We start from the raw sequence: 16,367 nt of genomic DNA, 5'->3' as shown, positions 1-16,367 counted from the left end.
TTATTTTAAACTGTTTTTTCCGCAACTTTTATTTTAAACTGGCTTTTCCCACCAAAAATAGTGGGGGGAGGGAATCAATTTTAAACTGATTTTCCCCACCAAAAATACGGAAAAGAAAAAAAAAATCTATTTTAAATTTATTTTTCCATAACTTCCATTTTAAACTGGATTTTCCCACCACAAATACCTCCAAGATAAATTTATTTCCAGCGGCTTTTCCCTGCATTTCCAGGCCAAACCCTTTTTTAGCAGCGCTCCCGCTCTGCCGAGGCCCCTCAGCGCCCCTGAGGCGGGAACGGCCGCGACCTTCCCAAGATGGCGCCGGCCCCTCACGCCCTCCCCAACATGGCGCCGACCTCCCGCCTATGGCCGCCCCCGCCGCCCTCGCCCTCCTCAAGATGGCGGCGGCGCGGCGCTATGACGCCATACGTCCCGCTCCCCCCCTCTCGCTGTCCCCGGCCTCCTCCGCCGCCGCCGCCGCCGCCGGGCGGAGGGAGCGAGGGCCGGGGGGCGGCGGGTGCGGGGCGGCCTCGGAGCCCCGGGCCGGGCTGAGGCGGGCCCGGCCGGGCGGGGAAGTTGGGCCGCGGCCGCAGACATTGGCGGGGCTTTTGCTTCGCCCTTTTTTCCTGCTCTTCTCGGAGCCCCTGCTTTCTTCCTGTTTTTGGCCCCCCCCCCCTTTTTTTTTTTTTTTTTTTTTCCCTTCTATTATCCCTCCTTTTTTTTCCCCTTAACCCTCCCTTTTTTTTTTTCTTCACCCCCTCCCCCTTTTTTGCCTTCACCCACTTTTTTTTTGCCTTCACTCCCACTTTTTTGCTTTCACCCCCATTTTTTTACTCTTCACCCCTCCCTTTTTTTTTCTTTTAACCTCCCTTTCTTTTTCCTTTGACCCCCTCTTTTTTTTCCCTTTACACCCCTTTTTTTTCTTCATCCCCATTTTTTCCCTTCATCTCCCCTTTCCCCCCTATAATCAATTAAATTGTAAAATGCCTCAGAGATAAACGAGTCCAACCTTGATGAAGTTCCTCTTCATGCCCCCTTTATCTCCCCTTTCTCTTTGTTTTTTTCCCCCCTTCACCTCCTATTTCTTTCCCCAGAACCACTGAACCAGTTAGGTTGGAAAAGATCTCTGAGCTCATTGATGAAGTTCCCCTTCATTCTCCCTTTCCCCCCCTTTTTTTTCCTGTCATCCCTCTTTTTTCCCCTTTTACCCCCCCTTTCCCCCTCCCTTTTATTTTTCTTTACATTTTGCACATGTGTAATTTTCCTCCCTCTGTACAGGAGGTTGGGAGCGAGTTGAAACGTGTTAATCACTCACCTCCCCTCCATTTAAAATACCCAAAAAGAGGCTGTGAATTGCCTATAAAAAAGGGGTGTAACTGGCTATGTATTAAAATACCCAAAAAAAGGGCTCTAAAACATCTGGCTCGGGACACACCTGGCTGTGACTGAGGTGCTCAGGCCCTTTTTAGTGTAAATAATAATTAAGGGACAGAAATAATTCAGCTCAGGACTCTTCCTACATTTGAGGTTACCAAGTCTAAGCTTTCTTGCAGCTACAGATGATTTTCGTTGCGTGGGGAGATGTTTTCTCTGTTCAAGTTTGGGAGTTCTGCGTTCTGTTTGTATTATTTTTTTCTCCTTCACTGGACTGTTATTTCCAAAATTCGGGATTTTTAATCCCTTAGGCAGGGCCTGGCTGTTGTGGTTTTGTTTCTAAGCCTTGCTGGTCTCTGAGCACGGTTTTAGACCCTCTTCCCAGATCCTGAGAGGATTCCCACTGTGAACTCCTCCCTTCTTTTCCTTCACCCACATCACAATTGCTCCTTTCCAAATCCTCTCACAGTGAACTTTCAATTCCCAAATATTGAGGAGATAGGTGAGAGACTTGTTCATCTTTTTAATTGAAATTTTTGTGCTGGTGGTAAAACTGGGAGCAATGATTTTTATTTTTTTTCCTGTTGAGGGTGAAAGAGGAAGTGCATCATGATGATGATGATGATGGTACTTGTGGAAAGCTGAGGATTGTAACAACTGAATTTTCCTGGATTTTAACCTTGCCCATCCATCCCTGGAAATGTCCAAGGCCAGGTTGGATGGGGCTTGGAGCAACTTGGGATGGTGGGAAGATGGGATGGGATTTATGATCCTTTCCAACCCAAACCACTCCGTGATTCCACCAAGTGTCCCAGCACAGTGTTCATTTAAATCCTCTCATCTTCCTCCTGGTGTGTTTGGTGTTTTGCAGAGCGTCTCAGTTGGTTTTTGTGGAGTTTTGTTGCATCCTGGTTGTTTTCCACGAGCCTGACATCATTTTTGTGAGGTTTTGTGATGACCTCTTGTGCACAGGCCATAAACACAGCGAGCTGGGAGCCCTCAGCCTCATCCTCTGTGGGTTTTGTGCAGCCCTTGGAATATTTTAGGATTTAGGGGACGTGTGGTCTGGCAGAGGTGACTTGGCCAGGACAGCAAAGACCCCATTGCAGAAATTAAATGAAACCATCCTGGAAAACCCAGCCCTGCCAGTGAGAATCCTTGGTGTGGATGGGAGGTTGCACCTCTGTGCTGCTCCACCAGGAAAATGGCAAATTTGGGGGGTTAAGCTCAGGGAAGTGGTGGAATCCCCACCCCTGGAATTGTCCCATTTGGCACCTGAGGCTGTGGTTTGGTGGTGAACACGGTGGGGCTGAGTGGGTGGCTGAACTCAGTGCTCTCAGAGGGCTTTCCCAACTTCATCAACTCCACGATTCCATGAGCAAAGGCCACTTTGCTCCCAAGGGAGCTTGGCCACCCAGGGGTTTTTCCTGCCATTAACTGTCTGGAATTCCCTGGACAGAAGCCCCGAGCCTGCTCAGCTGCTCTGATGTCCACCTGCAGCCCACAGGCGCCTTGGTGTGAGGAATTCTTCACATGTTGGGATTTCATCACTTTTCTGTCTCTCAGGAGCCTGGATCACCTTTTTTTCAGCCTAAAACCGGGCAATTTAACCTCAGGCCTGGAATATTTCAGGCTTGTAGGGGAAACCAGGGAACCCCAGGAGAGTGGAGGAGCCCAGACTGGGAGCACTGGGACCACTCTTGGTGTCCATCCCCCTTCTAGGCTGGTCATGTCCAACTTCTGCCAGGTGCATGCACAAGCTCTGGGAATATTTCCATTGCTTTTCCAAAGGAGGGAGGTTTCCATGCAGTTTCTCTCTCCTGAAGGGTTTGGGAATTATTATTTTTTATGGATTACCTTTCTCTGATCTGGGAAGTTGTCTTCCAGGAAGGCAGCAGGGCACAGTGAACTCTGCTGTGCTCCTGAATCCCTTTTACCAAGAAAATTTAATCCACTCTTTTCTACATAAGAACACTTTGTGCTGTCAGGAGGAGTGGTGGGGTTGTGTTGATGATTTTTGGTGCAGGGAGTTCTGTGAAATTCAGCCTTGGACTTTATCTTCCTTAGGCTGCTTCTGAAGTTGATCTGTGGGAAAAAAACACACAGTTCAGATATTTTGTGTTACCCATTACCCAGTGCCCAAGATATTTAATAAAATAATTTTAAACCACTTTTTTTGGGGTTTTAGAACAACTTCTGCTGCACAGTGAGGATTTTACTGGTACTGTTGAGTGCCTCACTGGCCTCTGGGGAAAGAACCTTTTCCAAAATCTGGCCTAAAACCCCTGACAGAGCTCCAGCCATTCCCTTGGGTGAAGTGGAACCCTGTCCCTGTGTGTGTTTAAAGGGAATCCATCCTCTTAGGGCTTGGAATTCAGCTTTTTGTTAGGTCATTTTAGTGCTTTCCCACTGTTGGGTGCAGATCCACACCCCTGCCCTGATCCATTTCTCACTTATTTTAGTGATGGAATTTGTGTGTCTGCTCTCGTGAATCTCTTCATCAGCTCACTTTGCCCAAAGTGAATCCAAACCAGGTAAATAAATCCTGGCAAAACCCCTGTGGTTTCCAAATATTGCAAATTATAGAACTGGGAACATCACTGGTGACTTTTTTATCTCTTCAAACTAAAACTCCCACCAGAAGCCCTCACCACTCCCCAGCCTAAAGGTTGCAGTGGAGTGTGAGAAAAGTTTTAAGGTCCAGAATTGTGCAAGGCTTTGTGCCAGGGAGGAGGAACCTCTCACCTGCAGCATCCAGGACCTTCCAGCTTTGGGGAAATTCAGATTTGTTCTGTGCCCATTGCAGTGGGGTTCAATATTTGTGTATTCCCCAATTCTGGCCCTTCTGCTTTTTTTTTCCCCCCAAAACTGAGGGCTGATCCAGTTGCCAGGTGGACAGTCCCACCAGGAGGGCTGGCTGGGGTTTGTCCAATTCCTGGGAAACCTCAGAGCCCCTCATCCTTTGGGAACAGCTACAGCCAGGAGCTGTCCCTGTGTTTCACCAGGAGTATAAGAGGTTTTTCGCAGGTTTTTAGAGCTCAGGTTTTTTGGGCAGGACTCTGAGGCTGCTCTGGGTTTGTTGTGGACGAGTTGCTTGCCAGATTCCAAGAAGGAATCCAAGAAGTCCAAGAGGGAATCCCTTGCACTGCCAGATGGAGCCCGGGGAGCTGCGGGCTGCGTTTGGTGGAGCTCGCAGCATGTTCTGATCCGCGCTGACATTTTGATGTCAATGAAATTCCATCTTGGTTTTTTCCCCTCCTGGAAAAAAAAGATGTAGCTGTACAAAAACTCTTAGGATGCTGTGGCTGGCAGGTGGATTCTGTCTCAGTAGGATTGGGAATTCCAGCGTCTCCTTCCCTTCCTGTGTTCCACCCTTTCTCAGGGACTGTGCTGCTTTAGCCGGGGTGTGGAGCCAGGCTTTGTGCTGGAGGATGGCAGCAGGAGTCTCCTTGGTTTAGGGCATTATTTTTGTTGTTGTTTTTGTTTGGCAGGTGTGTGAATTGTTTGTGTGCTGCCTGTGGTGCCTGTAAATAATAAATGGGTTGCTCAGATCCTGCAGCGACTCGGAGGGAAACTCAACTTTTTCAGACCTACAAAATTCACCTGACCTCAAATACAGCAGGGAAGACCCATGAAAGTGTATTTTCACTCACAGACCACGTTTGCTTGTGATCAGTGTGACCAAGGAAGCCAATCCAGAAGTAACTGAGTCCCTCCCACTGTTCATTACATAACCATCTAATTAAAGGAATCAAACAGGGATGACTTGGAAAACTTCATACTCTGGGTCAAAAATACTTGCAAAACCACAGCCCAGAGTGCCCATGTTTTATTTATGCTGGGGAGTGCTGTGTAAATGAAGAAGTTTATTCTTGGTGTCAGCCTTTAGAGTCTCCTGCTGCTTCTGCAGCCGCTTCCTTGGGCACCAGGGAAATCCTTTAGCTCCTGATTTCCCTTTGGAAGGAGAAGGGACTTCACGGTGCTGCTCCCTTCCCTCCCTAGAAGGAGCTGGTGGATTCAGAGCTCTTCTTGTGGTCACTTTGGGTTGAAAGTTGGGTTATTTTCAGGCTTAATGAATTCTGCATCATGAGCATTCCCATGGATTTAGGGGTAAATCGTGATTTTGGTCCCTTGCTCCAGAAGGAAACTGTGAATTTCCCTGGGAATGGTTGGAATACTTCAGCCCTGATAATCAGAAGCATATGCAGATGGAGGTGGTGGTGGAGAGACGTGAAAGACATCTGAAGAACAAAATGTGGCAGCAAATAAAAATCCACGGTCCATTTTCAGCTTATAGGGTTTTGATAGGAGCTGTGGAAGGCTGGAATTCCCTCAGGATTTTCATACCGTGCTCAAAGCAGGGAAAGCACAGAGGGTCAGGTGGGTCAGGGCTGGAATTCCAGGATGCTCTTTGGGGGTGTGCAGAGTCCCCTCTGCCCGTGTGGGAGGGGACACGGAGAGCTCCTGGCCTGTTCAGCAGGCTCTGTCAGTGTGGAGAGGCAAGTGTGGGATCAGCATTTAAACCCAGCTTGGAGGTGCTCTAGACCTGAAAGACTGGCAGGCAAATCTCTCTGGTGTAGTTGGGCTGGAAATGCAATTTTTTTCCCTCCAGAAAACACAAATTTTGATGTGAGGCTGCGAGTGTGACGTGGGATTTTCTCGTGGGATTTTCCCACGTACCTGCTGTGTTTGCACAGAGTCAGTTTCCCTTTTTGGGGTCGTGGGGTCATCATGGAATTGTGGAATGGTTTGGGCTGGAAGGACCTTAAAGCTCATCTCAATGCCATGGCAGGGACATTCCCACCATCCCAGGCTGCTCCAGCCCCAGTGTCCAGCCTGGCCTTGGGCACTGCAGGGATGCAGGGGCAGCCCCAGCTGCTCTGGCAATTCCAGCCCAGCCAGGAATTCCTCATGGCCAAGATCCCATCCATGGCTGCCCTCTGGCACTGGGAGCCATTCCCTGTGTCCTGTCCATCCCTTGTCCCCAGTCCCTCTGCAGCTCTCCTGGAGCCCCTTTGGGCCCTGCAATGTGCTGGAAGCTCTCCCTGGATCCTTCTCCTCTCCAGCTGAGCACCCCCAGCTCTCCCAGCCTGGATCCCTGGGAACTGAGGGGCTCCAGCCCTGGAGCAGCTCCGGGGCCTCCTCTGGATTTGCTCCAGCAGCTCCAGGTCCTTATGTTCATCAGTCCCCAGTGGATTTTCTGGGGAGTTTTTCCTCCTCAAGTGCATATTTTGCAGGGCAGCCAAGCAGACGTGTTCTTGAACCACTTGAACTTCAAGAAAGGGTGGCCAGGCTGCGATTTTGGGTGGAAGTTTGATAATTAAATGTGCTTAGGACTGTACTGTCTGTTCTTACCATGTGCTGATCTTGAGTTGATGCCATGTGAGGACCGAATCCTTAAGGTGTCCATTGTCATTTTGGGCACCACCATAGAAAAAAGGTACAAAGGTATTAGAGAGTGTCCACAGGAGGGACACAGGGATGAGGAAGGGGCTGGAGGAGCACTGAGGGGGCTTTGCCCAGCCTGGAGGAGTGGAGGCTGAGGGGAGACTCACTGGGGGCTGCAGCTTCCTCAGGAGGGGCAGCTCTGCTCTGTGTGACCAGGGACAGGATCTGGGAAATGGTATTAAACTGTGCCAAGGGGAGGTCAGGCTGGATATCAGGCTGGATATCAGGTTGGATATCAGGGAAAGGTTCTTTCCCAGGGGTGCTGGCACTGCCCAGGCTCCCCAGGGAATGGGCACGGCCCCGGGGCTGCCAGAGCTCCAGGAGCGCTTGGACAGCGCTGCCAGGGACAGAGTGGCATTGCTGGGGTGCCTGTGCAGGGCCTGGGCTTGGATTGATGATCCTGTGGATCCTTTCCAGCTGAGGATATTCCCAGAGGGAGCCAAGGCTGGACAGAGCTCGTCCATGCTGGATCCTTCCCACCCCGGAGCCTTGTCGGGACACGGCTGTGGCATCTCTGTCCCACCCTCTTGCTCAAACCTTTCTGTGTCACCCACTGCCATTCTCTCTTCCTGTGGTAGTCCAGCATAACCACTAATCCTCTCTCTCCATAAAAGAGGATTAAAACTGGGAACATTTGCACCTTCCAGCAGCCAGCCAGGGCCCTGCTCCGTCTTTTCCAGCAGTAATCCCAAGGGTGCACCTCTGTGCCGAGCCAGGAATGCTTCAGCCAGCGCCAAACAGCAGCCTGTGTTGTTGGGTTAGCAATTCTCTAAAAGACCACTTCTGCCTGTTAATTAAAAAAGCTGAATTGACTAAAGATGAGTAACTGGCTTCATGCTGTTAGAACGACTCCTGGGTTCTGCAGCTCTGAGGAAAATAGGTTAAAATTGGGATTTCTGCGAGGCTCTTTGAATAAAATGCAAGAGTGACAAAGTATTACCTCAGAGAATGGCATTTATCATGTCCTGGTTCCTAAACTTGTGGCAGACCACACATCCTGCAAAAAGATTTTAGGGAAAAAGGTGCTACTGGTGGATACTGGCGGGGGGGAGTCACCCAAAAGGCCGCCTGGGGAACCTGCAGAGCCTGGGGCAAGCACGGGAATGCTCAATGAGAATTCCATCCAGTGGTTCACGGCTCTGGGTGCAGTTTCACTGCCAGTTTTGGGTTACACTCGGCTGCGAGGTGTGGTGCCCTTCCCGCGGGTTTCCGAATGGGAAATGTGCCCTTCTCTTTCTTGGGGTCTTCCAGGGGAGGGCTGACTCCACTGGGATATTATTTCTTGGTGCCAAAGCTTGAGAAGAGTCTTCAAGAGGAATCCACCTCATCCTCGTGTTTACCCCGTGGCTTCCTGCTGGTGTTTGGTGCTAAATATATCAAATTTAGCTGCAAAAAGGACCCGTTGCAAGTCACAGTGTCCCTGATGTGTCCAGTCACATCGCCCAGTGGCAGCTCTCAGCAGCAACTCGGAGGTATTGTCCTAATAAATACCTGTGAAATCCTGTTTGTGTCTTTTCCAGACCTGCCACAGTGAAGGTTTTTCCTGCAGGGGGATTTTTTTGCTCTTTGATGCGAGATTGTGACAAAGAGAGCGCATTAATAGAAGGAATTTTGGTTTTGTTTGCTGGAATTAATTTGATTTCAGGGCTTTTCACGCTGAGACCAGGAGCATTGGGATTTTTTTTTTTTTTTTTGGTTCCCCATGCTAATTAAAAGGATCATTTTACTAATGTTATGCCACAGGAGGACGCTGTGGAACGAGAGCTGGTTCCTGTTGTTGCTCGAGTCACTGTATCTGTGCCAACCACGTAAATAAGATGTTCACTTCAATCTTGATAGGAAGGGAATAAACTGGAGTGTCTTATCTTGCTTTGTGCCTGGTGTCAGCTGTGCTGCTGACAGGAGTCAGTGTCTCCAGTCCTGGAAAGTCTTTCCCATCCAAAACCTTGAGCAGCTTTTGGAAGGGCAGGTGCTCCACTGGGGAAAAAAAAAAACAACCTGTTTTTATCAGGTTCTGGTGTTGGCTTCAAAATTCTCCTTGTGAACAAGGGAGCATTTTTTTCTTTCCGTGGAAAATGGGATTTTAGTATTTAAATGTACGTTTTCAATGAGTTGTGGTAATAAGTGAGATATTAATCAAGCTTATCCTGGTGTTTGCTTATCAGACCCGCAGGGGTGATTCCCTCTAGGCACAGTTTTATACAGGAGTGGTGTCAAATTCAGTGGTGTCAAATTCACCCCAAACAGGAATTAATGAATGATATTTACCCGGTGAGTGGTGCCAATGCAACGTGGAAATCTGGAATAGGAATTAATGAACGATATTTACCCAGTGAGTGGTGCCAATGCAACCTGGAAATCACGGAAAGAGCTGCATCTCTGTGACTGGGAGCCTGGAATCTCCTGCTGGGGACACCTGACATCCTCTTTCTCCTGTCCCCGTGGAGAAAAGAGCAGGAGAAGGTCTGGGACTGGCTGGGTGGTGGCAGCCCTGCTGGCTGAAGGGAGTGGGGGCTGTTCCCTGGGCTCTCCCAGAAGCTGGTGCTGTTGGAATGGGCTGGCACAGAGCTCCTGGCAGCTCTGGTTTCTCCTGGAAGTGCTTTCTTAACCAGTGCTGTCAGGACATGCCGTGAGGGAGCTCCACGCCCCGGCTGGGAGGTGGATGAGAGGCCAGGCTGGCCCAGATGGAGGAGAAACAGAACCAGGACAACACCAGGAGTGGCCATTCCTCCTTATTAAAGGTTGCCCTCTAATCCTCCCCTCAGCCTGAGCAGCTCCTCTAACCCAGACCATCCCAGGGACCACCAAAACCGGCTCGTTTCTGGCCATCCTCATCGGAGGGAAGACACAAATCCCCCAAGACTAACGAGGTTTGATGGACACCACTGATTTCAGTCACAGCTCCTGGTGAAATTCATGGAATACATCCCTGGATTTGTGTTTGTTCCCAGATGAGCTTGGCTCTCTGTGGCTGTGACCATCAAAATGTGATGTATCAGAAATCTGCAGGTGATAAACCAGGATGTACCTGCTCTCCTGAAAAACTGCACAGAGGGTCTTGTGCCAGAACAGGAAAAGCAGGACTGGACAATTTCAAAGGTCTAATTCCACTCAAACAGGATTTGATTTTATTAGTAAATGTCCAGTGATTGATTCCTTGCTAAGATCAGTTTTCACTTAGGAATTATCCCAGGCTGCCTCTGCAGGGAGATTGGAGTTTATCGAGACACACAGCCAGAAGTTTGGAACAGCTTTTAAAATACCACATTCCTGAACACTAGGTGCAGAGGAAGTGCTTTTCAATCTGATTGAATGCACCAAGTGTGACCCAGTTGAAAAATCTCCTTCACATCACGCCAGCCCAGATCATCAAAGGTACTTTTGATCCCTCCCTGTCATGAGCTGCCAGCGGAGCCTGTGGTGCTGTGGCAGGGAGGAGGAGGAGGGGCTGCAGCCACAAACAGTTGGTAGATATTAAAATAAATGGAAGTGGGGTCTTCCTTACCCTCCTGGGAGTGAGGGAGCAGCTCAGCAGGAGCAGGTGGGAAGCCCTGGGTGCCACCAGCAGCATTTGGGAAGCTGGGAACTGCTCCGGCCTTGCTCCGTGGCTCATGGAGATGAAGCAGGAGTTAGTGAGGAATCTCCTCCCAGCATGGGGAAGGGGAACAGCAAACAGTGGCCAGAAGGTGATTTAGAGGATGATTTCCTACAGAGGTGCATGGGAAGGGTGAACACCATGGAGAAGGACCACGGGAGCTCTGCAGCCCCTCCCAGAACAACAGTGCCACTGTGATGTTGTTTAATGCAGAGCAAGCGACTTAAGTATGGCAGAGGCTTGAATCCACTGAGCTCCAGATGCTTGTCAGCTTCACAGAAGAGCAGAAGAAAGGCAGGAGGTGTTGCAGGTGTTCTGGAAAACACCCAGAGCAGGATTTCCCTGAAGTGAAAGCACAGGAGAGGGACCAGCTTGAATAATGAACCAGATTTTCTCTTTATTTTTCGAGATTCCCGTGTAGTGCCGAAGTGCTCCGTGCTGAGTTCCTGTGTGGAGCAGGGTTGTCAGTAAGGAATTGGTGCTGGCTGTGGTGCAGAGATCAAACAGAAAATTATTTGGGAAAGGAAAACCAGGAGTGTTTTCATTCCTTTGAAAGAAACGAGGAAACAAACTCTGATTATTCCTCAGAGTGTAGGATTGACCCTCTCAAATAAGCCCTTTAAATTAATTAATTTTAAAAAAACAAAGCAAATTAAACCAAAACAAAAACCCCAGGAGCACCTGATGTCCCCTGAGCACATTGAGCAACCACATCATCCACTTGTCTCTTCCTTTCTCCATGCTTTTGCTGAGTACAAGGCATGATTTTGGGGAAAATCCTGTGAAAAGCCTTAAGAGTGTTGCAGGCCACGAGGCCCCACCTGTGTCCTGCTCCGTGTGTTTGGGTGGCTCCATCACCAGGGGATGATGGGTTTAGTGGTGGCCTTGGCAGTGCAGGGGGACAACAATTGGACTTGATGATCCTAGAGGGCTTTTCCAACCTGAACTGTTCCTTGATTCCATCTTTTCGGTGGTTCACAGCCTTTGGAGGGTGGCAGCCTTTCTCCTGTCATCCTTGGGAAGAGGAGAAGGTCCAGGACCTGACCAGCCTGAAATGGGAACAGGGACAGTCCCCTGACCTCGTTAGTGTGTCTGTTAAACTAATTGGGGATGTTGATCACTTGTAAAGAGGATTCTGAGTTTTCAGAACGCGTTTTCCTTAGTCCTCTCTTTTTCCTCCCCTGTAATTTCCAGCTCCTCTCAGAGAAGGCAGAGCTGCTGCTGGAGCTGGGGACATCCATCCAATAATGTTCATTGCTGGGATGGGATTTCCTTCTTCCCAAAGCCTTTGGTTGGGAAAGGTTGTGCACCGTCAGCAGGCTGTGTGAGAGCTGATCTCTCCATTTGCCATGGGGGATTTGCTAATTCCTCCATTTTAGTTATAAAATTTTAGATTTAGTTATGAAATGTATTCATTTTCATGTTGATGCTGGTACAGAGTGCAGGGGAACTTCACCCATTTGGTTTTCCACCCAGAGTGACTCACTCTTGATATGAAAATATGAAAGCTGAATTCTGACTATCAGGATAATTAGCAAAGAAGCAAGTTTTGTAAGAACATCAAATTGATTGATCCGTTTGAGCACAAGATCCTTATATTTGCTGTTTTGGATGCCATTGGTTGTTCCCACCCTATTTCATGGAATGGGCTGGGTTGCAAGAGACCTTGCAGCCCATCCAGTGCTGTCCCCTGCTTTGGGACACCTCCCACCGTCCCAGGCTGCTCCCAGCCCTGTCCAGCCTGGCCTTGGACATTCCAGGGATCCAGGGGCAGCCCCAGCTGCTTTGGGCAACAGGGAAGAATTTCTTCCTCATGTCTGATCTAAATCTACCCAATTTCACTGAAAACTTTGCCCCTGCATTCCCAAGGTCCCTTTCATGGCTGTATCCTAGGAGGGATCCTCTCATGAGCATGCATGAGAGGACAGGGCAAGCAGGTCTCACAATCTCCATAGAATTCCTGTTTTGCTTCCTTTCAAAGTTATTTAAACCACCAAAGAAGCGAGACCCAGCGATTCTTTTTATTTATTGCTGATCTGAGCAGGGTTTCAAATTAATGAGGTGTGGGCTGAGTTGGTAAAAATGGCACCATGATTTAACATTGCAGAGGATAAATGCTCATCTCCGGGTTCAGTCTGTCTCACTCGTGTCTCCTGCAGCATCTGATGCAAAACCTCTTCAGTGGGATAAAGGTTTAAAATAATCCCAGGCCCTGCCTGTGTGAGGGGGTTTTTCCATCGTGCTGCTGTTCCTCATGATTTTTTCTGGTGTGGGATTTTTATTTTGGACTCAGTTTTAAGCACCCATTAAGCTGGATGGTGATGGTAGAGGATGGTGTGTGGGGGGTTTTTATGGGTTGAGTTGTGACTTGTTACAATCACACCACGGAGGCCTCCATTTCAATCTACAGGGGTTTAAATTTGGTGTAGAATTTATGGGGTTTGCAACCAGTTCCTGTTGTTTTCCGGTGGTTTGAGTGGTGCAGCTCTGCTGTTTCCTCCTGTGTTCCTCAGTGATGGTGTCAGCAGCCACTGGTCAGGGCTGACAGGACATCAGAGGAACCCCTGACACGCTCGTGAAGCAACTGCACTGTGTGATGAGAGGGACTTTATCCTCATATTTTTAATAAGCACTTTAAATGACTTTAAAACTACTCCTGGCTGTCATCCAAACCTTCTGGACTAAGCCACGGCCACCAGGAAATGTCCTTGCAGTCACCACTGTGTCATTAGGCTTTCCCTCCTCCTGAAACCGCTCTGGTTTTGGGAGAAAACCAGGGATCAACGTTCTTTTTCTGGAGTGGGGAATGCTCTTCTCTAAAGGATGAAGGGAACAGCTTTCCTTTCATCCCTGTGCCAGATCCCTGCTCAAATCCCAGCCCCACCCTTTGGATGTGTCACAGGGATGCGTGGCCGGGCCAGCTTGGTGACACCTTCCCCTGCCAGTCAGGGTGCTGGCCCACAGAGCCTGGCTCGTGTCAGGAATCCTTTGGGAATGATTTGAACATGGGAATGGCTTCCCAAGGTTTCAGTGTTGGTGACATTAGGTTTGGGTTGCTTTTGAGTTCAAGGTTTGGTTCCAGTGGTTTCATCTGTTGTCTTGGGGCCTTGTCTCCTGACTTCAAAGTCACTGTGCTCTATCAATCACATTCTGATCACATTTTTCCATGGGTTTTTTTTAAATTTTAATAGTAAGAAAAGCAGCAATGTCCCCTTTCAGGAAAAGCTCCGTGTCTTGGGAAATCTTGGAGGTGTCTGAGGAACTCCTGGATGTGGCACTCGGTGCTCTGGTCTGGGGAAGGGACATAGGTTGGGCTTGATGATCTCAGAGCTCTTTTCCATCCTCAGTGCTCCTGGGATTCTGTACTGTTTGTGTCCTGAGCTGTTGAGCTCAGAGGAGACTTTGTGTCACCCTCAGGCCTCTTCCCTGAAAGCTGGAACTTGACGTTAACAAAACCAAGTCCCAGTTTGACCCTTCAATATGTGTGTGAGGGACAGTCTCAGCACTGAGGGTCCTTGGGGACCTTGCCTCCAGCAGAGGTGATGGTGTCCCGGTGCTGTGCTCAGTTTGGAAGTGTGGGTTTTTCCAAACTGTTTAATGTAAAGCTCCTCTCCTGGCTCCTGGCAGAGTTATTTCCCTCTTGTAGACATCCCCTGTCCACGGGGGAGGCGATCTCTGTCCCTTGTGCTCACAGCTTTTTGTCAAAGCTTCTTGTCCCAGCTTTTTGTCCCCTCTGCCAGTGACTCTTGATGGAAGAACACGGAGTGACCCAGGCGGAGCACATGGCTACCATCGAGGCGCACGCCGTGGCCCAGCAGGTGCAGCAGGTGCACGTGGCCACCTACACGGAGCACAGCATGCTGAGCGCCGACGAGGACTCGCCCTCCTCGCCCGAGGACACCTCCTACGACGACTCCGACATCCTCAACTCCACGGCGGCCGACGAGGTCACCGCTCACCTGGCGGCTGCAGGTAACGCCTGGGGGCTGCTCCATCATCATCGTCATCATCATCACCTGCTGGTGATGCTTGTGTAGTAAAATTAGGGTGTCCCCAGTGTCTGCGAATGATTGGCATCTGACTCTATTGATTTAGAATGCTGAACAATTGTTTTATTAAACTATATTATATTACATTATGCTATACTATATTAAAGAGATACTACACTATATATATATACACACATTTATGTATATATATACACACACATATATGTGGGTATATATATATACCCACATATATATACTATATATATACTGCACTATATATATACATATACATACTATATACTATACACATATATACATACATATATACTCTACTATATATATACACATGTATATACTATATACGTATATATTCTACTATATATATACATGTATATACTATATACATATATACTATACACATATATACATACATATGTACACACTATACATCTATACTATACTAGATATAGACATATATATACACTATATACATATATACTATACTATATATACATATATACTATGTACATATATACTGTACTATATATACATATATATACTATGTACATCTATACTGTACTAGATATATACATATATACTATATACATATATACTATACTTATATATATACTAAATACATATATACTATACACATACATACATATGTATGTACACACTATACATATATACTATATATATACATATATATCGGACAGCAGAGATCTGCTGGAGGGAGGATTGGCTGTGGGAGAGATAAAGAAAACTGAACTGTGAACAGAGAGAGCTGCCCCAGCTCTGACAGGTGGGGACAGAACACACACCCCCATTTCCAACCTAAGACAGTACTTTGATTGAAAATGTGTAGTATCACATCTTAGAGTTTTAGAATACAGTAATATATATAAAACAAAATGAAAATTTTAATGCAGAAGCTAGTTCTTCTTTACCTTCTTCTTCATGAGTTTAAGTAGAATTGTGTAATTAAATAAAAAAGTTTGCATTGCAGAGCACAAGTAGTTATTGAGTTAAAAGTAAAAATAATTTAAGTGTTGTTTTCTTAATTAGACAGTTTATCCTTTAAAAGCCTTGTAAAGAGAGAAATATGTCTCCATTTTTAACTTGTTAGAGAAAAGTACTACAGAACTCACAATTTGTTAGACTGTAACATAAATAAGAACTAGCAGACATCAAAGTCCAAACAGGAAATACCATCTCTCACGATTTAATCCCAACCTTAAAAAAAAAAAATCCCAAAAAAATCAACAGCTACCTAAAATATAATTTAGACAAAATTAAGAGAATAGAAGTGTGTGTTTATTGAAGGCCCTCCATAGATACACCTTGGGCAGTCAGAAGCCTTCCAGAGGCCACACCCAGGATGGGTGATGGTCACAGGTTTTTCAGACAATTATAAGTTTGGTCCATTTACATATCAGGGGTTAATCCTCCAATTACAGTTTCAGGTAACAAAGTAATTCACCCCTGGTTTGCCCCCTACAATTTTTACATCTCTCAGGGTGTCCTAGATTGCAAGGCAATGTGTGTTCTATTTGCCATCTAGAGGTGGGGCAGTTGTCTGCTGTTCATGGGGCAGTTCTCTTGATCTCTCCCACAGCCAATCCTCCCTCCAGGAGATCTCTGCTGTCCATGGCCACTGAGTGTCCCTGCAGGGCTGATCAAATTCCATCATCCCATGGGGAGATGCTCCGCCCAGGGCAGGAGCCAAGCATTCCTACCTGGATACAATCTGAGATTTTGAGGTGCCAGAACAGGCTCTTACACTGCATTCCCAGAGGAACAGCTGCATTTTCCACTGGAGCTCCAGAGGAAAACTGCAGCCTTGTGCAGGATCCCTGCTCCAGCAGAAGCACAGCTGGCACTGCAGGAGGGCTGAGCCCCCATGGGATGGGACTGTGCCACCACCCTGACCCACAGGGCTCAGCTCCTGCTCTGACTCTGCC

General features: G+C 47.8%; 1 protein-coding gene across 2 annotated transcripts in view; it reads left to right on the top strand.

Moving 5' to 3' along the window:
- Positions 1 to 1,217: 1,217 nt before the first annotated feature.
- The window catches only part of NRF1 (nuclear respiratory factor 1), a 56,240-nt gene continuing 41,090 nt past the window's right edge, over positions 1,218 to 16,367 (top strand). The window contains exons 1-2 of one of the 2 annotated variants that reach the window (XM_041470188.1): positions 1,218 to 1,876; positions 14,158 to 14,389. In XM_041470188.1, coding sequence (XP_041326122.1) covers positions 14,167 to 14,389 — 223 coding nt within the window. In that variant the 5' untranslated portion in view covers positions 1,218 to 1,876; positions 14,158 to 14,166. Of the gene's footprint in view, positions 1,877 to 13,668; positions 14,390 to 16,367 lie in introns of those variants that run through there. The other variant, XM_041470187.1, reaches the window with a different exon arrangement.

The sequence above is a fragment of the Pyrgilauda ruficollis genome, unplaced genomic scaffold, assembly GCF_017590135.1.
Source record: "Pyrgilauda ruficollis isolate IOZ18807 unplaced genomic scaffold, ASM1759013v1 scaffold241, whole genome shotgun sequence".
In the NCBI taxonomy this organism is placed as follows: domain Eukaryota; kingdom Metazoa; phylum Chordata; class Aves; order Passeriformes; family Passeridae; genus Pyrgilauda; species Pyrgilauda ruficollis.
Note: the sequence above shows the minus strand (reverse complement) of the source record. Positions and strands in the feature narration are given on the sequence as shown.